This window comes from Tachypleus tridentatus, chromosome 12, assembly GCF_004210375.1.
Source record: "Tachypleus tridentatus isolate NWPU-2018 chromosome 12, ASM421037v1, whole genome shotgun sequence".
Taxonomy (NCBI): Eukaryota; Metazoa; Arthropoda; class Merostomata; order Xiphosura; family Limulidae; genus Tachypleus; species Tachypleus tridentatus.
In genome coordinates this window covers 4276162-4300295 of record NC_134836.1, presented here as the reverse complement: position 1 = coordinate 4300295, position 24134 = coordinate 4276162, and the positions used below count along the sequence as shown (strand labels likewise).

The 24134-nt window shown below is 30.0% G+C and overlaps 1 protein-coding gene across 4 annotated transcripts in view; it reads right to left on the bottom strand.

The window, feature by feature from the left end:
* nonC (serine/threonine-protein kinase Smg1) overlaps window positions 1-24134 on the bottom strand; it is a 136650-nt gene that overhangs the window by 63025 nt on the left and 49491 nt on the right. For 3 of the 4 annotated variants that reach the window (XM_076473742.1, XM_076473744.1, XM_076473743.1), the window contains exons 23-31: window positions 21936-22100; window positions 19160-19314; window positions 17997-18339; window positions 16575-16708; window positions 15523-15714; window positions 14572-14607; window positions 11383-11539; window positions 4798-5174; window positions 649-777 (exon numbers count right to left, since the gene is read on the bottom strand). In XM_076473742.1, coding sequence (XP_076329857.1) covers window positions 649-777; window positions 4798-5174; window positions 11383-11539; window positions 14572-14607; window positions 15523-15714; window positions 16575-16708; window positions 17997-18339; window positions 19160-19314; window positions 21936-22100 — 1688 coding nt within the window. The remainder of the gene's footprint in view (window positions 1-648; window positions 778-4797; window positions 5175-11382; window positions 11540-14571; window positions 14608-15522; window positions 15715-16574; window positions 16709-17996; window positions 18340-19159; window positions 19315-21935; window positions 22101-24134) is intronic. The other variant, XM_076473745.1, reaches the window with a different exon arrangement.

Sequence of the window (24134 nt, the reverse complement as noted above, 5' to 3'; positions counted from 1 at the left end):
ATATAACAATGTGTGCTCTATATGGTTAAATGTCAATTTCACTTGGAGCAATAACATTATTCCTAGGGAACAGTTGACAATCAACTTGTATGTATTTGTAGTGATTCTTGTCATAACTCAAAGAGCAAGAAATATTTTGAGAGGTTAGGAAATTTGCTTACGTTTTGCATGTTATTGGTATATACTATCTGATGCATTGTTTAATTAAAAATTAAGTGCAATACTATAATTAGTATAAAAATTAGGGTTAACTCTTCAACAATCAAAATAAGAAAAAGGAAGATTAGTTAAGTATTTTTTCTTGTTTATTGTGTTTATTCTTTACGTATAATTATAATAACTAAAAACCAACAGTCACATAGACTGAGCTAATATTGAGAGGTAAAGTGATTTAGCAATTAATAAGCATTCTTCAATACCATCCATTTTCCAGTACTCGATGGTTTATTATATAACAGTCAGTGACTCAAAATAACTGTTGAGAAGTATCTCAAAACTGTTTCCTTGCATTCATCTTTCAAGGAACATTTTTTTTTTTTGAGAGAGAGAGAAAAATAAGCCTATTCGAACAAAGGGGGGGGGGTATTAACCTACTGAACAAGACAATTCTGTAAGAATGAAGAAGATATTTTGAAACATAACACTTACCTTGTGGTCAATTCTCTTAAGAAACTTAGAGAAGTATCCTTCAGTACAAGTTCCTTGTTGTTTAAGATTGTTACTGATGATCTTGTGCTTCCAAGAAGAATGCCAATTCCATCCTCACTGTTACCACCACTGAAAATTTAGCAGAAACAATACATCTTTAGGAATCATGGACAAAGACACTATATAAAGCATATGCTACTTTAAAAGAATTTATGTTTTAATATCCAATGAGCTACTACATATGATGACTTACACTTAATGACAAGATATTAGAGTTAACTATTAATAACAAGAGTACAAACATGATTTATGTCTATACAAGAATTAAAGGGAAAAAAAACACTTTTATATTTATTGAATATACATTTCACAAAGAAAATATTTAAATTATAAACTAAATTATATAGTGAAAAAATTCACTTACACATACTCAAAAACTATCATTTGTAATTTACAAGATACAATTTGACAACAATTACAATACTGCAGTTGGATAAGATTATTAAAGTACTTAACCCTTTTGCACAGAAGCACATTTAGAAATGTTTTTCTGTGGAAGTCACTATTTCATTCAAAGCTTATTTTACTTTTCTATCATGGAATTCACCCAGCTCGTAACCATGAAAATATCCACGAGAGTAATTATACTATGATTTTTAATCATCTATATGTTTACACTAATTTGCAGGTTACTGGTAAAAATTACAAGGATTTCATACATTAAGTACCAATTTTTTTAATTATACAAATATTTTTTAAAGTTTTTCTCAAATTTTTTTCTTTAAGAAGACTGACCATTCAACATGCTAAGTAATTTTCATTTTAAAATTAAAAGTATTTATGCATTAAAAATTTTCAAATTTCAGAAGTTAAATCTTTTATAACCTCCAAATAATTATGAAATGTTTTATGAAAACACTACATTTTACCTGTTATTTACACTATTTAATCAGAATTACTGTACATTTAATAAATTTGACCTATCTTGTAAGCACCATAAAAAAAGGAAATAAACGTAAATAATACTTTTTTTTCTAATAACAAATTATAACTTGAGAATGCAAACGTTTAGTATAGATGACTTAAATATCATAACCTTATATATTAACATATATTTATTACCATATTACTTCAAATTTGAGACTCCTTTTTTCACATTTTTACAAAATGAAAATTAGGGCATCTTAAATTTAAGGCATTATTTTAACTCTACAAAAGTCCCAAAAACATCATTTTCCTTGAACAAAGATATTTGAAAAATCCTGCATTAACAAACAGATTGGACTATATTTTAAAAAGAACTCAGCTTAAAAAGACTAAAAAAAGCACGTATGAAACGTCAAATTTCTTGATGTCAGTGCCTCTACCAGTGTAGTTCGATATCACTGTCCTCAATCTTTGTCTCACTTTCCTGTTGTTCAGATGCTATTTCATGTTATTTATTGCAATTTTTTATTCAGAAAAGCGTTTTACATATGATGCTGAATTTAAAAGAAAAGTTATTTTGTGTGTCAAACAGATTGGGAATCGTGTAGCTGGTCAAAATCATACAGTGGGTGAGGAAAATGCACATTGTTGGCATGGTATGAAAACAAAGTTGTTTACTCGCAAGAAACGTTTATGTCATCTTCTAGCCCAAAAAGAGGAAGACATCTTGAAATTCATGCTACTGTTTTAACATATATCAGAGTCACGAAATAAAGGACTGCCTGTAACGAGAAAAGACTAAACATTAAAAGCAAAAAAAATCTGTAGAAAATAGTGGCATTTCTTTCCAAACTAATAATGGCTTGTGTGAGATATTTATAAAATGAGAAGGTTTATCATTATGTCAAAGAACAACACTTAGTCAAAAATTGCCATCAAATTTTGAAACAAAACTTACTGAATATCAATGTTACATTACTGGTCCATGCCAATGGTGGGGTGTGTCTTAAATTTGAAGTAATATTAACCTTTCAGCCTTTGCTGGCTAACATCACAAAAGTTACAATGACAAGGTGCACATGCACTCGTGTGACCACATTCAAAAATATAAAACTGACCTTTACTAAGTGATTTAGTGAACTAGTATTTTCTAAACTACAGCCACATTTCAGTTATAATACACTAATACTTACAAACATGTTTTTAAATGTAGAACAATAAATAAAGAAGTAAAGGAAACAATCTTCTAGTTACAACCTTAGCAACCTATGACAAACAGGAATTGAATGCAAAGCCTTAAGAAGTTCTTCCCATGGAGAATGTGAAACAATTTTTTTTAGGTTTCATATATACATTTGAATAAACAAAAAAATCAAATTAATATATCCATACTATAAAATTATTATAATTTATTGAGTTTAGTGTCTAGGTTGTATTTGGGACTAAAAATAATATGAAATTTAAAACAGAGTAAAGATTCATCTTACCAGCATGAAGGTTTGTCTCAAGAGATTATGCCATTATATGTGAAAATGGCTGAAAAGACCACTTTGGGGACATTGAGTTTTCAATTGGTTATTCATGTCATATATAAAAGTAAATTTATACAAGGGACAATTTATAAAATGGAAAGAGGTGAACGAAATCATGTTTGATTCAGTACATGTAACAAAAAATTTTTTATGTATGATTTTTTTAAATATTTATTTTTAAATTAAGAAGTTACATAATGCATGATATGAAATTTAACTATAATTTGCGCTTTGATACCAAACTTAGACAAATTCACAAAACATTTGAATGTGAATCAACAAGTGCAATCACATGGCCTTTGATCCACAACCCATACAGAAAGGATTAGGCAACCTTTACTATCAATATTATAACAAACATTATGATTCAAAGTTTTATTTTATCCAAGTTAAGTCCTTTATTTCAAAATAAGCCTTTAAAAAACAACTTAAAACTTCATATGTTTCATCATGTGATCAATGATTTAGGAAAATTCTCTATTTTGGTTATCTGCATATTCAGTATTACGACAGTTGAGTTAAAGTATGGTTAGACAACAAATTACTTACATAACTTCTAGCTCATTCATTTCAAATTTCTTTAAATGAATACAACTGAAAAAAATATTTTTTTTTTTAAATCCCTGACAAGTGTCATGCCTACCTTCAACAGGTTTGATAGAACTTTATAGCCTACATGTTGATGCTGCATACACATGTATATTCATTAGAAAGAGAACATTTTATGCCACAGTCTAACAATATTTATTTTGAAATGGGCACACACCTGTCATTTCTAATTACACGTAATTCTCTAGTACTGCTGGCTGCATGATTGACCACAGCACTTATGGTTGTTTCATACCTAAGTATGTTTAGCTGTTTAAATACACTTTAAATTGTATTTAGGTCTCGCTACTATACTTTAGTAAATTATGTATTATTTATGTTTTAGAATGGATAATTAAAAGGTTTAAACATTTTATAAACATATATGTATCATTTTGCCAAAGAATTTAGCACATCTCCAACAGAAACTAAAATGCCTTGAGGGCATGATTGACTTGTGATGAATAAGTAAGTTGTAAAGAACAAGAAAGAAGAATGAAACACTAAAAATAACTACATGCAAAAAGGATAAGACCTGAAATTAAAATGTTAGAGAAAATATTGTTTTTTATTGAATATCATTAAATAAAATTTTTAATTTTTCTATTTCCTAATTATTTCACTGAATTGTAGACATCGACTATAATAGCTAGAGTTAGTGATATGGTAAAAGAAAGTAAAAAAATAAAATATAAATATTTACCTTGAAAAACTTTTGATATTCATGTAGAAGGTTCTAGAGATTATGTAAATGAAGTATGGAACTAAAAAATGTATTTTTATACTTAAAATTGAAATCTTGTACTAAAATTTGTTAATAGCTTGAATACAAGTACTTACGATAGAAAAATAACATTTTTATTTAAAAAATTAAAAACCATCATTCTTTGTGTACAAGATACTTATCTTTAATGAAATCTTACAGGTTTGAAGGAAACACATTAAGAAATGAGTTATCATTATCATACTTAAACTCAATGTGAAACAAAGTAAGACAAGTCTTCAGAAATTAATGCACTATTCTAAACAAAACAAAAAAATTAAAGTACTACTACATAATACACTACATTAAATAATTTACAACAGTACATTATAAACACACCTTTGCAATAATTTAGCCCCTTCTCGTTGTACTTCAAGCAGCTGCTCTGAAACAGGAAAATTACACAAGTTTTTAAGGACCTGAAGAAGGCTTTTATTTCCTCCAGGTCCATTAAGAACATCAGATTCTGTTCCAGTGATTAATTTGATTGATTTTAACAATAGATCTTGAGCTAGTTTATAGTTTTGTTGCTTTCTGGCTAGTCTTGCAGCTGCTAACTGAAGGCCACTAACACAACTCATTTGTGGCTTAATACCTTGCTGCTTTGTTGCCACATGGTTCCACACATTAGTCCAAGACAGAGAATAAGTCAATACAGCTGTACTAACATCTGCTGGATTTAAAGAATGGTCAACACTCAGTAGTGCAGGGGAGATCTGAAAATATGCAACAAAATATTTTTATTTTAAAGAGTTTACTTATCAATATAATCTTCCATTAAAGATTTTTAGAATTTTATTTACAAATCAGTTTACAATTTTATTGTGAATGCCACAAAAAATTAAATAACTTACTGAAGTAACCTAGATTTTACAAACTATTTAAATCATCCAATAATAACATCTTCCAAAAAATGTATTTAACCCTAACAAGATTACAACAAATTTCTTTTAATGGGTGTAAAAATATCTAAATATCAGTATTGAAGTTAGCAAAGTTATTTAAAACTTCCATGTTTACCATTTACAAGCCATAAAAAAATAAAAATCCTTGTGACAAAAGAACAAACTGGGTAATAAAAAATTAACTTTGAGATAAGAAAGAATCCTTCATTCAAAATAAAAGTATTTATTGAAGTTCCTGACATTTGGGTTTTTTTCTTTCTTTTTTTTTTTAGCAACTGTTGAATGCACTTCTCGGAAGCCATGAACCAATTTAGCAGTTTTGAAATTTGTTGTTAAACCTGATTCATATATATTAAAATATAATTTTGCATACAAATTTATAATCACAGAAGGCTGTTCATAATCTATGTTGGCAATCTGTATAACCAATCACCTTGTCACATGCCATCTCCATGGTCTGCAATTACACAAGTTAAAAGTTCCAAATCTCTTGTTACATTTTGATTCAGTTGAAGTGTTGTGATCTACCCCTTCTAAGAAGGTTATATTAAAGGACTTGTTGGAAGTGAAATTATTCTATCCAATGACTAAAAAAGCATGCATAGGTTCAAAATTTTAGCATTTAGAAGAAATGGATATCTCCAATGTTGAACACACTAATAAAATAAGAAAAGCATGTTTCAAGTGGAGAAAGATGGGTTACTTCATGGCTGATTACTAGTTGCCCACTAGAAACAGTGACAAAAGTTATGAGAATTGTGTATAAAAATAACTCAAACATAATACTCAGTAATTAAAACTGATTTAGGTTCACACATGGTAACAAGAACTCTTCAAAGCTTCTCCAAAAGCAGAAAACCCAAAGGAAGACAAACTATCAAAAGGCATCCAAGAAACTTCTGCACATGGCATGAAGCATATGTCTATTGAAGTATGGCCTTACATTAGACAAACCATATGTACAAGTGTCTCCAAAAATTTAGGTAATCCATTAATGTCCTGATAGTGCTTACAACATTTTAAAATATGAACACAGCATGTTGTAAAAGATGCATTTTTTCTCATTCTGAATGTTTGATACTATTAAATCAAAGTAAACTCAGCATATGAACAGGCAAACAAGTTAACTTATTCTTTGAGAAAATAATTGCCTTAAAAACCAAAACAAAGAATCCAGCCACACATTCAAATTAACAGCAATTACTCCCCAAGATGCAAGTGCACCATTTCAGACACCTCCTACAAACACACTCCTACAGGCTTCTATCAATTTTATTGCTCAAATGGGCTCTCTAAACTTATTTATATAGAGATGAGCTTTGGAAAGTGCAAAGAGAAGGAGGGGAGGGCAAAAGTGATCTAAGCATATTGCACAAACCTTCCTTCAGCAGAAACTGTGCTGTAAAGTACAAAGGCGGTGAAAGAAGGGGCTGTTGAGGCTTAGGCACTTATCCTCAGAATGTCTCATTTTACACTTTTCACATTAAATATAACCCCATTGCAAGCACAGCTGTATTTGAGCATTAGAATTACTTTATTTTATTGTTTTGTCTTTTAAACAAGAAGTTAACAGTTTCAAGAACTGTTTCCATAATTTCAACAGGATAATACATTTTCACAAATGTGCAAGGTCTTGATTTAATAAAAGGTAAATACAATATTTCCATGCACTTGATATTAAAAAAAAGTAAAATAGAATAGTGTAATAAACAAGTACACCATAGCCTTTTTAGAAGGTAATACAGAAAATTAATTTGGGTAGCAGTAATTAAATGTGAGCAAAACAAGTTTCTGCTATGCAAAAGCTTGCAGAGAATTTGAGCTAGGGGTAAAAGGGGGTACTTGAATAAAAAACTTAATTTTCTGTTATAATTATGCACATCTACTTAGATGGGTTTTGGAATAACACAGAAAACTAATGTATGCGAGTACAAAAATGTAAGCAAAATATGTTATTTTTTTTCTTGTTTTTTAAGTCAAACTTTTGCATAACATGGGTTTTGAATTTGGATGCTAAAGACTGACCAATAGCAGTAACCACTCTCAAATTTACCTACATTATCTCTTAATTTTTAACCTTCTTGTTTTAATATAGGCTTGTGTGTAATCTCCTTCTAACATGTAGTTAAGAAAGTTGTTGCTTTTGTTCCAGTTATTTACTATTCTGTGTTATTCCCCAAACAAAGCACCTTGTCCACCAGTAGGAATAGAAAACTTCAGTTGTACTTTGTATACAAATGTTTACAGAAGTTTTATCCATTGGTCACTCAGGTGATATCTCCATTATGTTCAGTAAGAATTACTAACAGTAACATAGGTGCCATATGCAAATTCAGGGACAGTATCATACATTAGAGAGTGTATATAATTCTACACTTGATTTTTAGTAAGTCTCTTCCTAAATTCTTTCTACAATTTAAATACATAGTACAGGCATTTATATGCAGAAACGGCTCGTTTGGGTTGAGAAAATATTTTACATAGAAGAGTGAAAAACGTTTCGACCTTCTTTGGTCATCGTCAGGTTCACAAAGAAAGAGGTAACTGACCGAAAGCTGACCACATGTTTGAAAGGGGTTGTGCAACTGAGTGTCGGAACGTAGAGGGTGGTGTTAGATGTTTGAATATATAATTTAATTTTATTTTATTATATTAATATAGGTATAAAGGTGTTCCCTTATACTGGTTTATTTTGGGTTTAAGTTGTTGTATAAGTAAGGCTTCTTTAATATTGCGTTTGTTTATGTTTGTTTCTTTATTTAGTATTTGAGTGTTTTCTATGGTTATGTTGTGTTTATTTGACTTGCAGTGTTCGAAAACGTGTGAAGCTGACTTTTTATGTTCTTTGAATCTGGTTTCCATTTTTCTACTTGTTTCTCCAATATAGAAGTCGTGGCAGTTATCACATTGTATTTTATAAATAATCTTGGTGTGGTGTTTGTCAGTGTAGTTTTTACATAGTATAAAACTCAGTTTTGTGCCTGGTTTTTGAATAAATTTGGTATTAACTGGAATGTCATATTTTGTTACTAATTTTTGCCAAATGTTGGTTATTTGTTTGCTGATGTCAGGAATGTATGGTATGCAGCAGTATATGGTTTTGTGGTTTTTTGATTCGTGAGCTGTATTTACTTTAGTTGGTTGATTTTGCTTTCTGTCTAGGTGTGTGTGTATAATGTTTTCTACGGTTTGTGGAGGAAACTTATTGATGTTGATGAAGTATTGTTTTATTTTGTCTAATTCATCGTTAATTTTATCTGGTGAGCATAGTTTTATGGCTGTGTTTATTTGGTTTCTTAGTATGTTGAGTTTTTGTTTTGTTTCATGTGCTGAGTCCCAAGTATAGTCCATTATGGGTGATTTTTTGGTGGATTTCTGTTTTGAATTGTGTGTCGTTTCTTGTAATTTTGAGGTTAAGAAATGATATTTGATTGCTTTCTTCCTGTTCACATGTGAAGTTAATGTTGGGATGTATAGAGTTAATGTGATTGAAAAAATTAAGTATGTGTTCTGTAGATTTGAATCCATAACCGTGTCATCTACATATCTGTACCAGTATAGTGGTGGATGTAATGCTGTGTTAATTGCTTGTGTTTCAACTTGTGTCATAAAAATATTGGCTAGAACTGGTGATACTGGGTTGCCCATGCTTAGGCCATTTGTTTGTATATAGTTTTGGTTGTTGAACATGAAGTTTGTCTTTATCGTGGTGAATTCTATTAGGGTTGCTAACTGGTTACTGGGAATTTCTATGGTTGAGTTAGGGTCTCGGATATAGAGTTCTAATGCTATCTTGCAGGCTTCAGTGGTTGGAACTTCTGTAAAGAGGGATATAACATCGAAACTGGCCATTAAGGCTTTGTGATTAAGTTGATTTAGATTAGACTTGAAATTAAAAGAGTCTTTGATGAATGAGCTGGCTGATGTTACATATTTGGAGAATGCCCATGCTATGTATTTACCAAGATTGTAATTAAACGATTCATATGTGGACATTATTGGTCGTAATGGACAATCTGGTTTATGAGGTTTGGGGATGCCGTATATTTGCGGTGTGCGTGAGTCGGTTTTACGTAGGTAGGAATAAAGTGTTTGTGAAATTGTGTTGGCTTTTTTCATTTGTAGTAGTAATTTGTTCAGTTGTGTCTCGTGTGTCTTTGTTGGATTTGTGTTTATTTGTTTAAATTTGTTCGTGTCTGATAGGATGTTATTCATTTTTTGGATGTATTCATTCGTGTTCATTATGACTATAGCGTTACCTTTATCTGCTTTTAGAATTTTTATGTTTTTGTTTTGTTTTAGGTTTTTAATGGAATTAATGTCTCTTTTTGTAAGGTTGTTTTTTAGTTTTCTGTTTTGTGAAATTATGTTGATGGTTTTGTGAGAAAATTCTTTGAAAAAATCGTTTAAGATGTTGTTTTTAGGTGTTTCTGGAAAATATAAATTTGTAATTTTACCTGGGAAGTTTAGCTGTTGGATGTCAATAAAATTATCTAAGTTGTCTTCTTTCTGTTGGTTGTGTTTGGTTGTTTACTTGTTTTTTTCTCTGTAGAAAGTATCACAAGTCTCCTGGCTAGGTCTTCTAAACATGTTTTGATTTCTATGGTTGGAATGTACCTAGGTGCTATTGCGAAAGTTGAGTCCTTTGTTAAGTAGTTGTTTCTAGTCTGTGTTTAATTGACGGTCGGATCTGTTAATTATGAGGTTAGTCAACGGTTTGTCGTTTTGGTGTCTTTTCTGTTGTTTGCATCTTAGTTTTTCTGGTTTTTTGTTGTGGCAGATCTTTTTGTCTCTGTCGTTCTTAGTATTGATTTGGTATATGTTTCGTTGTATAAGTCCGTAAATCTCTGGTTTAATGCAGCATGCCAGTTGATGGTCTAGGTTCATATTTTGTTTTTGTAAGTCATGTAGTTCTTTGTATTTTGGCATGCTAGTAACAAAATATGACATTCCAGTTAATACCAAATTTATTCAAAAACCCGGCACAAAACTGAGGTCTATACTATGTAAAAACTACACTGACAAACACCACACCAACATTATTTATAAAATACAATGTGATAACTGCCACGACTTCTATATTGGAGGAACAAGTAGAAAAATGGAAACCAGATTCAAAGAACATAAAAAGTCACCTTCACACGTTTTTGAACACTGCAAGTCAAATAAACACAACATAACCATAGAAAACACTCAAATACTAAATAAAGAAACAAACATAAACAAACAAAAAATTAAAGAAGCCTTACTTAAACAACAACTTAAACCCAAAATAAACCAATATAAAGGAACGCCTTTATACCTATATTAATATAATAAAATAAATAAAATTATATATTCAAACATCTAATACCGCCCTCTACATTTCGACACACAGTTACACAACCCCTTTCAAACATGTGGTCAGCTTCCGGTCAGTTACCTCTTTCTTTGTGAACCTGACGATGACCGAAGAAGGTCGAAACGTTGTTCGCTCTTCTATGTAAAATATTTTCTCAACCCAAACGAGCCGTTTCTGCATATAAATTTCTCAACGAGTGGGTTTCTCGACATCAATGATAGTACAGGCATTGTCTTAGGGCTTGTGGACTTATTTAATTTTGTTTTAAGTCATTTTCGCTGTATGTTCTTCCTCTAACTCAGAATTAATCAGTTGATTACTTAATGTCAATCTCATTCTGTAGACCTACCACAGCCATTCTTGAGAGAAGTCAGTTTTTAATACATTTTAAATATTTTGAGAATTTTATACATTAAACACTGTTGGAAAGCACTGGTAACTAGTTGAAGAACTTCATTACACATGAAGACAGAAAGAGACAGGAAAAAAAAAGTGAAACAGATGCATTATTATTCCTATACAAGATAATGGACATAACTACAATACTTGGAAATTTAGTTTACCATTATTCAAAATGTGAATCAACTACATATTCTGAAACATTTTTGTATTACAAAATCATTTATATGCAAGACCTTAATATCAACAGAACTGAAAGGCTTCATAAAAAGAACATACTTTACGGCCATCCTGCAAAAGTGAAGAGAAAGCTGCAGCACTGACATGAAGAGCAGCTTGACTAGGGTAGATGTAAGGAGGCCAGTCCATAGCTGATGCCTGGAGTAAACCTACCAGCAAATCCTTTGATTCTTTGACCCGAGTGCTGATTCTCTCTCTAAATTCAAAACAGAAGAAAAAATATAACACAAATACAGTCATGACATTGATAATTTCCTTCAATAGCACAAGTTATGTTAAATGTCTGTTGTCTAAAATGATTAGAAAATTTAACAAATATTTTACATTCACAGAGGGGAGAGAAAAAGAGGAGTAAGATTTTAATGTAATACTTTCCAGACTACCATCTACTGTTCATTTATGAAAGCAAATGGCATTTAAATATTCATAAATCACCAATAAAATAAAACTATAACAAATATTCAGATTTGGAAATGTGTTTTACTTGTATTTTATTAACATGTTTTGAATAAATCAAAAAAAAATTTAAATGTTGCAAACTAAGGTTACTGCCTAAACAGTTATACATGATTTCCAAGAGTATTACAAAGGCAACTTTTATAAATAAACTGTACTGGCATGAGCACTATTTATAGTAGTTTTAATGGTATAAAGACAAGTCTATGATGCCTTGTGATGATATCACAAGCATGATGTTATGCTTGTGACAGTACTTTGTTAATAAGCATGAGTGAACTATTTTTATGTCAACAGTTGTAAGCTTCTTACATAGCAGCATGTACAGTATAATATACAATTATGCCAGGTAGTGGTTTTTATATCATTAAATATTGTATATTTAGCAAAAACATTGAACAAAGGTTTACATATGTTCAGCAGTTTATCAAGTTTAATATTTGACTAGTCAGTATTTCTAATTTAGCTTTATTTCAAAGTTATGCTGTTTTTTTTATGAATAAAAATACAGAAGTGGCTAAAATAATGTCACTTCAATAATACTTTTTTCCTTATAGCATTTACTTTGTAACAAACAGAAATCTATCATAAGGTACTTCTTGACTTCTATGGCTCCAGCTGGTGTAAAACAAATGTAACCAATATCATATCGACAAATTAGAAAGGTGATGAAAGGAGAAGGATAGTAACAGAATTATAAAAAATTGATACAAAAAACACACATGTATGCAATCTCATTCTCTTTCTATTAAAGTTTATAATGCAAAGTGAAATTCTTCCAAATACTTTGTGAATGAAGAACTAAACCAATTTCATTACAAATGATTACATCTTTAAATTAAGATAAATTCACAATTAACACTCTTCACCCACAGTATCCTGTGTATGACAGTTTTAGTGTCTTACATTCAACATTTTATTAAAGTACTTTCTGTTTAAATTACAACAATAAGTATAGTGTAAAATATTGGCTAATAATGCATATTTAAATTGTATACAATTTTTAAGTTCTTAATTCTACAAAGCAATATTATAAAAATATGCTGAACTTTTGTGATATATTTTCTCTAGGCATCTTCTCTTCCCTATTCTCTTCCCAATAAATAACACTATATAATCATCACTACTCAGACAAACTATAATTTTTATAGCCTTTAATTTTGTTTGATTACAGAGCCAAATAGGAAATCAGACTCCTCTTTCCACACCCACCTGTCACACATCTTCCTTTTCAGAAGCTAATAGTTTAATTATAAATCACATATAACCAATAGAAAGTCAAGATTTTCATCTATAAAATGACATTGTATAACATTATCTGTTCAAAAAACAATCATCAATTTCACTCAGAGTACAATCTTTGTTCCCATGGGAAAGTTAATGACTAGCTTGGATGAATTTGTAATGGATCATCTCATAGTTAGAAAGCTAGAATTACTGTGATAGTTAGGAAAAATAGATTAATAGCATGCAAAAAAGTAGGCAACGTTCTTTGGTGGAGTATTTAATTAAAAATTTAGTGCATCACTACCATTAGTATAGAAAAGTTTGGTTAAGTATCACCAACAATCAATAGCAAGAAAAAAGATTGGGTAAGTACCTTATTTTTTATTTATTCTTTATTATTATGAAAGTAAAATGTGAAAATAATGATTTTTTAAGGTTAGATAGGGTTAGATTAGATAAAACAAGCAGTAATATAATCAAAATGTTTCATGAGGCATGCACATGAGCAATTTTGAGTAGCTCATGGGTAATGTAATTTGATAGCATAATGCGAGCTGCACGTTCTCAGCGATATATAAATTATAATGGCATGGACAGTAGTTAGTTCAAGGGGCAATAAAACAATAAAAATTATAAATAAATATATAGCATTACTAGATTAAAATCTAGTAAGACAAATGTCTTTGCATGTTAAAATTTGAAGTCATTCTAGAAAAAAAAAGACAGTAATTTAGATTTATGTTTATTATTTTTTTGGTGATTATGAGATCAGTGGATTTAATCAACCCACACAGAGATAGTGTAAAGAAAGTAACAGATGAAATATAGTTTTACTGAAAACAAACATCTGAGATGTATTTGAGAAGTTTTAGGGATCACAAAAAAGAAATCCGAGATTTATAAAATGGGAAAAGTATTTTGAATCTTAACAAAGTACTTTGCACACAGACTATTCACAACAAATATTGCAAATATTCACAGACAAATCTTTTAGTTAATTCAAACTGACCGAGCCTGCATTGAGAGAGTTAACTCAGACAGAATGAAGAACATAGCTCTGTCAAATATTTGAATGATGATATGCCTCTTAAAAGTTGTAACTCAATCTCAAGACTGAGTAAACACTGGAAAAACAAATCCTTTTGAAATTCATATAAACAACTTTCATAACTAATGAAAAAAAAATTAGTTCATCAGAAAGTTAAACTATATGTAGTTTCAATTTACTTAAGATCTATAAAAAATATTTATTTAAAATTTTACTTCACCGATTAAAGTAATCACCACTTTCAGCCCAAAAATCATAAAGAAAGCACAAAGAAAAGTGACAAAGGTTTATTGGTGAACTGCAACCTGGCTTTTCATAATGGCATCACCATTACCATTGTCACTCTGGCACTCTAGGTAATATTTATCAACTGATATCTAACAAATAGTTTCTTTTTAATATATAACAAGTTCCTTTGCTTATTTACATATTTTGGATACAACAAAATTATAATACCAAGTTAATAAGGATTTGATATGCAAATATTTTGTCCTCACCTGCCATACTTGATGACAACATAGCTCACTTGATGCCTTGTCATAGAAGAAAATATCAATAGGTTTCAATAGGTTTTTTACTTGGAGAAAAAATGCATCTCAAGATGGCTGGTGTGGGTATTAACACTTATAAAAATAAAGTAGAACACAACAAACCTGAAGATGACCTACATAGGTTGAAAAGTTGTTCTCTACTTTATTTTAATACCCATACCAGCCATCTTGAGATACAGGTTTCAGTAAAGTAATATTAACACAACAGCATTTTAAGAAACAAGAAAAATGTCTAAAAATTTTAAAATTTTCCAGATGTTTAATTTTTCTAAATTTTCGAAACTTTCCATTATATCCCTTCATTTACCTGTACGAAACTCCATCTAATCTATTTTCCCATGAAACAATAAGTTACTGCTCAACCCACATTCTATACTAATAAATAACTTATAACCTGCTCAGTCCAATGTTATTTCAACAATGTTACAATGTTATTGTAGCTATTTTCAAACCTATGCCTCATTAGTGATTGCTTAGGTCTTATGTCACATTGTGAAAGGTGTGTGAGCAAAGGACTATAAATAATGAAACCTCAAACAGAAGAAAAATCAAGAGAGGAACAAGACATGGCTGACTATATTCTCAAGGGATGAACAGTTTAGCAATTGAGCCTTTGCCTGAAAATGGGTAGAATACTTTTTTAAAACTTAAGTTCAAACACTTTTTTCTTTCAAATTACATACTTAAAAAGATGTTAGAAATTGTTAATTATTTAAATTAATAATTCTAAAATACTTTGGAGTTATAAACTGTTTAAGAAGATTTTTAATTTTTATTCTTAATTGCATAATTTGATATGCAAGTGTGCACTCAATAACTGAAAAGTAATTTCTGGTTTAGATAGGATTATTTATAATCACAACCTTTTCAAGAAATGCTAATGTACAATAAGCTTACATCTCCAGTGTTTCATTCTTGTCAACTTCCAAAGATGAATTTAATAAGATTTTCTCTGCTTTATGAAACTGCTGTTCTATATTCCACCCCAGAAATGTCAGATCCATCTGATCACCATTAAAAAAGTCCTTCAATGATTTATCACTACTTGATGATGAAGCTCCAAGTCCTCCTTCAAAAACTGAGAGTGTTCTGTAAAATATATTTTAACCAAATTTCATCTTTAAACTCTGATTTCACACTTAACAGCTTTCTAATACATTGTTTTAAAATCAAATATTAATATAACTTTTAGAAAAGAACTCAAGTTAATAACTGTTCCTATACCTTAGGAGTTTACAATTTATTACTTAAAAACTAAAAAATGTTTTCTTCTACCAGATAAATTCCATAATGTAACAAAGTAAAATTTGTTTAGTCCATTTACAAACAAAATCTTTTTAACCAAAGACCTTTGATTTAACAATTACAATTTTATGCTACTGAACATTTACAATAAGCTGCTAAATGTTGTACTACAAATTCATTTAATTTCAGCTAACATACAGCTTTAATGGATTACAGATTACTTCAAACCTGATAGCCTTACATGATGTAAATAATTTTTAAACTAATTAAATTCTTTCATTTCATTAATTATCAACTTTTCTTGGTTCCAAATCACACATTTTTCATTACAAACATTTTTTCATTGAAAATTTAATCTGATGCTTAAGTTTTTATTGAATCAGATAAAGAGTGGGACAACTAAATTCAAAGGTAAAAATCATTCATTGGGCAATGATCAGTAATTTTCTAATAGCTATTGTTGACTTGTATTAAATATTTCATGATTTGTCTTAATAATTTCACTCCCCTCCTCACTTTAACTCATCTTTTTTTAGTAGTGGTCTACCATTTTCAAAAGCAAGTAGCTTTAACATGAATGGGTTCCTGAAAAAATCTAAAACAGAGCCTTATACAATGCCATTTATTATTATCATTTCACATTGAAAAAATTCACTGTTTCAAACATTAACAGTTTATCTTATCAATAAAAGGGAAGAATTTACTTGATGTAGTCTATATCTTCATCTGAGAAAAACTGAGGAAAAGTTAAACCATTCTTGTTATTTATCTGCTTCTGAGCTCCAATCCACTTCTCAACTTCAGCCCAGTTTCCTAAGTTCTTATAGCATTCTGTGATCTGAAGAACAAAGAAAACAGTTAATAACTGGATCTTTACTTAATGTAGTTTGAGATTTTGGAGCATTTACTTTTTCCTCTAAATTTAACCCATTTTCAAAATAAAATAACTTTTCATAAAATGGTTTTACAATTTCTACTAATGGAAAACTTGAAATACTGACAAAATTAAATAAGTTAAAAAGAATAAAAATTACTAATGCTGTTATTAACAATATGATAACTAGTTTGAAGTATATTTTTTTAGATTCTCATGTGTTTTTATACTTTATGTAGTTCAAGTATTTATGTTCTTAGTTAAAAGTGATTTGTAAATGAACAAAGTAACACTGGAGAGCTCGTTTCTTAAAATTAAATGTTACTAACACATTATGCTTTGCATTACTATATCTTTATATTCCATTTATTTCATAACAAATCATACAGTATAAGAGTATGACTTGTTTAAAAAATAAACATTTAAAAACTAAGATGCTTTGAAGGTATTTAATTGTTTTTAAAAACCAAGTTTATATTTAAGCCTAAAACATAAGATTGTGCTGAAAAAAGCTAGATCTTTATTGTATAATCATACACTTCAATAGTCATGACAATATACTTATCAGTAATTAGTTGTTTTTTGTTTTTACAAACAAATCAATTATAAAAAAGGATCACACAATGTGTAAAAATATAAGAGTTTATAATTACATTCACAGCTTAAAAAATAACCAGATTGTTTTGCAGTTTTCAGTACCTTCAACTTTTTCAAAACATTAGTATACTTATTTTTTTATCTCTGATACATTAAACTGTAAAAACTAGAATTTATGCTAAATAAATGAAGTAGTTATGTTTTAGTAAACATTTATAAAATGTTCTGCTTTTGCATTATATGGTAATTTCAAAAACATTTATGTAGACAAACATTAAAAAATATATACTTAAGGACAAAACAAAAAATGCTTAACAAATTCAGTTATATGAATTGCACGTACCCACGTATGCTTGCACACACACACACACACACACACACACACACTAATAGGGCAAAAGTTATAAACATGCTGAAAAATAATTGTTAGATTAGGAAATTCAAAATTTCATTATGTAACAATAAATACTCCAAGCTTTGAAAAATGCTTTGATAATTTAACTCTAAAGACTGGAAATCTGAAAAAAATACAAACTAAAAGATTTTTTTTTATAAGCTTTGTACTTCAAACATTTATTAAAAAATAGAGAAAAATGTAACTTATGAAACCTAATTGCAACACCAACTAATGTAAAATTTTGCAATGAAGACTTACCACACAAAGTAAAAATGATTGTAGAAAATAGCCACTGTCCTTTCTGACTACAGGTCCACCTTTATACTGTAAATGTTGTAAAGCTGCTGTCATAAAATCTTCATCATCTCCATAGATACCTCCATCTTTACAACTTGTCAATCTGTCCTTTTCCAGTTCTTCTGGAAGGTCTCCTACAGTACCATTTGTACTTTCTGAAGTTTCATTAGATAAATATTTGTCATTTTCAAATTTTTCTGAGACTTCACCCAGAGTACTAAGTTTACAGTTTGAAATATGAAAAGTATAATCTGTATTCATGGTTTGATACAAGTTGTTGAAACCCTGGACAGCTGTTTCATACCTAACAAATACAGACAAAATATATTATAACAACCTACATAAATACATATTTGAAATATATTTTCTCACAAAACTTGCAGACACTAGATTAAAATTTAGAGTCACAATACACCACTTTCAGTCCATAACATTTTCTTTTGCTCTTTTAACTCCACACAGGTCATTACCTAAAATGATATTTTACTTCCTCAAATTCATCAGCATGTTTGGATTTGTAACATTCATTAATCTATCAAAATCCTTTTTTGATACAGTAATAATAAATGAAATTTTAAAAATAAAAACATTGTATTTAATATAAGTTAACAAATTGGAAAAAGACATGGATATGAAATGTTAATCAAACAAGTTTCAAGTATAATAAATTTGAAAATCAAATAACTTCTCCAAAAAGAAAAAGGGATACAACCATGAACAGCCCATAGTATATCTAAATCAAAATTTAAAAATGTGACAACTTATCCAAGACAAAAAAACTTTGATGACTTCAGTGTTTTTACAAACACAAAACTAAAAGTTTAATTTATGGGATGTACTTTTTCCTACAATCCATCCAAATGATACTGATACAAACAGATGCTTGTTCCACACACTGATGAGAAACCACAGAAAACATGAAAGTGATAAAGTAATATACACTACAGTAACACAATAATAAATGCTGATAATGATTAATACACTGACATGAAAGTAGCAACACTTAATTCACATGTTGCAAATAAAACGAACACTAATTGTAGTAAGAGGGTATTTACTTTGATATTTCAGATGCATAATTAATATTTAGAAATGTATTTAATTGTAAAAACCATAAAACTTACCTCCCAGCTGCATAATCCACAGCTGTCTTTATCCATAAATATTTCTTTCCCAGTTTTTCTTTTGTCCAAGTGTATAAACCAAGGATAGGTTCAGGACATCGTAGTATCATGAGAGCTTGGACAACAAGAACAAGGGTTCTTTCAAAATCTCCATTCTATAAAAATAAACCCATTTTTACTACAAGTTCCCATAAAGAATTAAAAATATGCATGCATTTCTTTAGTATTATGGTATAAAATTCTCAGAAATATTTAACATTATGATGATAGACAATTATTTCTGTTGTAATGATCAAGTCTGGATATAAATGTAAAGTGTTAAATTCTACGCTTATCTTTAATATCACAAAAGCAATACATTTTATCCATCCACAACATGTATAATGATTATTTCTGTGGTTCAAGAGCAAGTTTAAAAAATAAAATTCACCATTTTTTTGTTCTGTAATTATGTAGATAAAAAGGTACTTGAAAAATACAGATGTTTTGTATTAAAAACATTATATAAGCAGTGTTTATGAAATTTAAAATGGGAATAAAAAGTTTTCTGGACTAACATTTGTATTAGAAGAAAAAAATTTCATTAGGCTTTCCATTATTGGTCGGGTGGAATACACCCAGACCATCACTATGAAAATATCCACAAGGGTATTAATACTATGATTTTTGATAATGTATGCATTATGGTGCATCAAATTTACTTAGTAAAAAATTTTATTTTGTAACTGCTACTGGCAGCATGAGCAATAGTTACATTTTATTACAATAATTAATATTATGAAAGTCCTACAATTATACCTTCAATTGCCACAAGCAAATAAAACTTTAACTATTTCATTTGGTGGAGAGATGTACATTTTCAATCAATAACTTGTTTGGATTATTTTGCCAATTATAATTATATATATACAATTCACTGGTAAAAAAAGCCAATTCAAAAATCATATACAACCTGCAAACTCTGCCCATTTTTCCATTTCAGCCAATTAACAATGGAATTGATACATAATTAACATGTCAAAAATAGCCACTGTCCTTTCTGGTTAGGCTAGTTAGTAGCATTTATTTTTCAGTAGCTTGTATCAGTTGCTGGATATGCGTGTGTTTCCGATACTTGCAGTATTAATCTGTTGATTAATATCCTCTGCATTTATTTTAGAATTGCAAATGCAAACAAGAAACTGACGTTGTCAAACTGAAAAAGAAGGTTCTTAAAGAAAACATTTCTGAATGATGAGTTTTCTGGAAGAAAAATGTTTATTGGGTTCATCATTTTAAAAAATCTCAAGAACGTAAAAAAAAAGAAAGGAAATGTCATGAACAAAATAAAGCTCGTCTAAGTACTTAAAAGGTACGTCTTCTTTATTATCAATATCTGTCATATCTGGTGAAAAAGCTATTGAAGAGAATAATTACGAGAAATTAGTGATTTCAAGCTCAGAAGATTCTGATGTCACTAATACTATGCTTTCTACATCAAAATACTAAAGTCCTAAAATAAATAAATAAATGAGGATACCACTTCCAATGAGAGATATAGAGAGAAGCTGACAGGTACTGTATTTTGGGTAGAGCTGCTGCAGCCCTAACCTCAGCTGTTTTGGAAAATATGGGTGTTATTCAAGAAAATGACAGTGATCAAACTGTGATAAAAAAACAAGATGTGACATGAATGAAAAACTACCAAGAAGCATTGAGTTCTGATGAATCAAAAAGTATTATATCTACCAATATTGATGATAAAAAAGATAACCAAAACTGTCATTAAAAAATGGGAAAAAACATCATAAACATGTAGTCATGGAACTGATACAACTTCAGTCAATGAACATGAAATAAATTTTCACATATCTCCTTCTCCTGGAACATCAGAATGTATAAAAAAAATTCTTTCATTGAGTGGTTTGAAAATAAATTTCATTTGATGAATATAGGCTGCAACAGTATGTATGTCAACATTTGAAAAAAAGCTGGAGTTATGCAACTTCTCGAATTGCACTTAGAAAGGCCTGTTCATTGATTGTTTGTTGCATGTAAATGAGTTACCCATTTGTCATCTAATTACATAACCTGGAGTAACTCTTGGACAGCCTGCTTTTTCTGGTATTCTTGGAAAGAAATTGAAGACTTCTAAATCACTGTCTTCAGTAAATTGTTTCAGTCCTGATTCTAGAGCCATTGCAGAAAATTAACCATCCTGAGGATCTTGTACATATTTTCTACTCTTATCTACAAATAGCTTTTGCACACAATACCACTGCAGACTATAAAACCTGCTATAACTACTGCAAAAAAAAGTGAAAGTATACTTCATTTCATTCTGGCCACTAGTTCATATTCTTCACTTAACAAAATCTACCTGGAAAAACAACAAACTGTAAATCATGTAAGAGACAACTTATTGTTGGGAGACTAATTCTTATCAACACTGACACATTTATACAGATCATACAAGAATATCAGATCAGAAATATTATTACTACTTCGATAGCAAAATTTGTTTATATTTTCCCAATAATTCAAATCTTTTATATATACCAATTATGATACATTAGAAAAACTATCAGAATTACAGTATTAAAAACTAATATTCTACTTGTTTCATTCTTATGAACAATTACCTTTCACACAACAACAAAATTATGCCAGAAAAACTGCTATCAGTACTAATATTAAAATAATTTTCTATTTGTTTTATTCCTACCAACAGACCATTATCTTCAAACAACGACATCAAGCTACAAGGACTGCTGAGTACTAATAGAATGATACTAACCTGTGTATTCTCAGTTTCTTTCATCTCTGATAGAAGTTCATATCCTTGACGAATAACTACAGCAGGTTGTCCACACTGCTGAGCAACTACTAAGACTGACAAGCGTACACGATGGAGCCACTCCTGGCATGTCCCTTTGTTGGTACGGAAAAATGTTCTTACAGCCTGCAATTAATGTACATTCTTTAACCTGTTGTTAATAAAACTGGTTTTATGTTAGAAAATCAAGTGTCTGTTTGTTTTTTTAATTTCGCGCAAAGCTACTCGAGTGCTATCTGTGCTAGCTGTCCCTAATTTAGCAGTGTAAGACTACAGGGAAGGCAGCTAGTCATCACCACCCACCGCCAACTCTTGGGCTACTCTTTTACCAATGAATAGTGGGATCGACTGTCACATTATAACGCCTCCACAGCTGGGAGGGCGAGCATGTTTTGGTGCGACCGAAATTTGAACTGGCAATCCTCGGATTACGAGTCAAACGCCTTAACACGCTTAGCCATGCCGGGCCCCAAAATCAAGTGTCATTTTGATAAATTATCACAAAGTAATTCAGAACACCTTGCTTGCCAAATATAAACAAGTCATGATGACTGTTTGCTAAAATCACTGTACACATAATATTGGATCATGATTAAAACTACCTGAATAAACACAATACTGGATAACCTTTGCTATAGGCTATTAGATAAGAACCTAAGTATATTTCCAATTTCATATATAGTAAAAATAACATAAGAAATAGTTAATACAATGCTATGATGGCTCTCATACTTTTTAAATTCAAACAGAAAACTCACATTCAATACACCATTACACATCTTAGCTCAGTGATATACACATGCATTAATTTAATGCACTTGGTATCAAAGTTTGTTTTTTTAAATTTTGCACAAAGCTACTCAAAGGCCAGCCATCCCTAATTTAGCAGTGCCACACTTCAGGGAAGGCAGCTAGTCATCACCACTCACTGCAAACTATTGGGCTACTCTTAACAACAAATAATGGGATTGACCATCATTTTTAATGCCTTCACAGCTGAAAGAGCGACCATATTTTGATGTGACTGGGATTCGAACCCGCGACCCTTGGATTATGAGTACCTTAACTACCTGGCCAATCACAGGAAAAAAAAACAAAGAATACTGAATTTAAATTGATGAAACTTGATACAAACTTTCTAAATAACATCAAATAAGTGTTTAGAGAAAGCAATCAAGTTGCTTTTAGACTTTATATCTTATGAAATATATGAAAGTTCAATATAGAACAGGTTTCATAAGAAATAAAATACAACTGTTTTCTTTTGTTACTGTTTTGTCATTTACCATTTTTAGAATATTAGCTTAAAACCTACAAAAATATCTAATACTTATTTTTTTAAATAAATATACATTTTCTGCCCATATGTATTTAAAAGCACCATACAAGATTATGAAAATATCAAAACAATCAATAGCCTACAGAATGTAAATAACTGTAAAAATATCAAAATATGAAATTTGAACAATTATATCTCCTCCAGAAACCTTTAAAATTAGATGTTCTATGGTGCTTTCTCCCCCTTTTTTTTTGTATTATTGACAGATGCCCTCAAATCTGATAATAAAGTAGCTAAATCTAGTTTTACAATTCAATATGCTTGTTAGTTATCCCATATGTCAAAACTGTAACTTCTTGAAGCAGTTTCTAAGCCTGTTTGATGTTATATATAATTTCTTTATTGGTATATCTATGTTCTTAGTGAATTCTCACATTTCTGGCTTTACTCATCATTTCTTGTTCTTCCTCAATCAGTACCATCTGTCCCTCTCTCCACACCTGTCATGTGCATGCATGTTTTCTTATAGCAAAGCCATGTTGAGGTATCTACTGAATTCACCAAAAGGAATTGAACCCCTGATTTTAACATTGTAAATCTGTAGACTTACCATTGTGCCAGTGAGGGAACTGAAAAACAGTGGTAATCTTGTGTATTTCATAAAATAATACAATTAAATGATAATACTAAAGTTTTGAAAAAAACAAAAAACTGGCTTGAAAATACCCTCTTGCACCTTCCCTTCAGTTATTTTTAAATGTTTTTATTCATGTTGTAGATAATGAGACTGTATGACATACAGATTTACTATAGAAATTCTTTTGGAAAAAGATATGCCTACACTGCTTACAGTGTATGCTTTGATTTGTGTTAATTCTAGC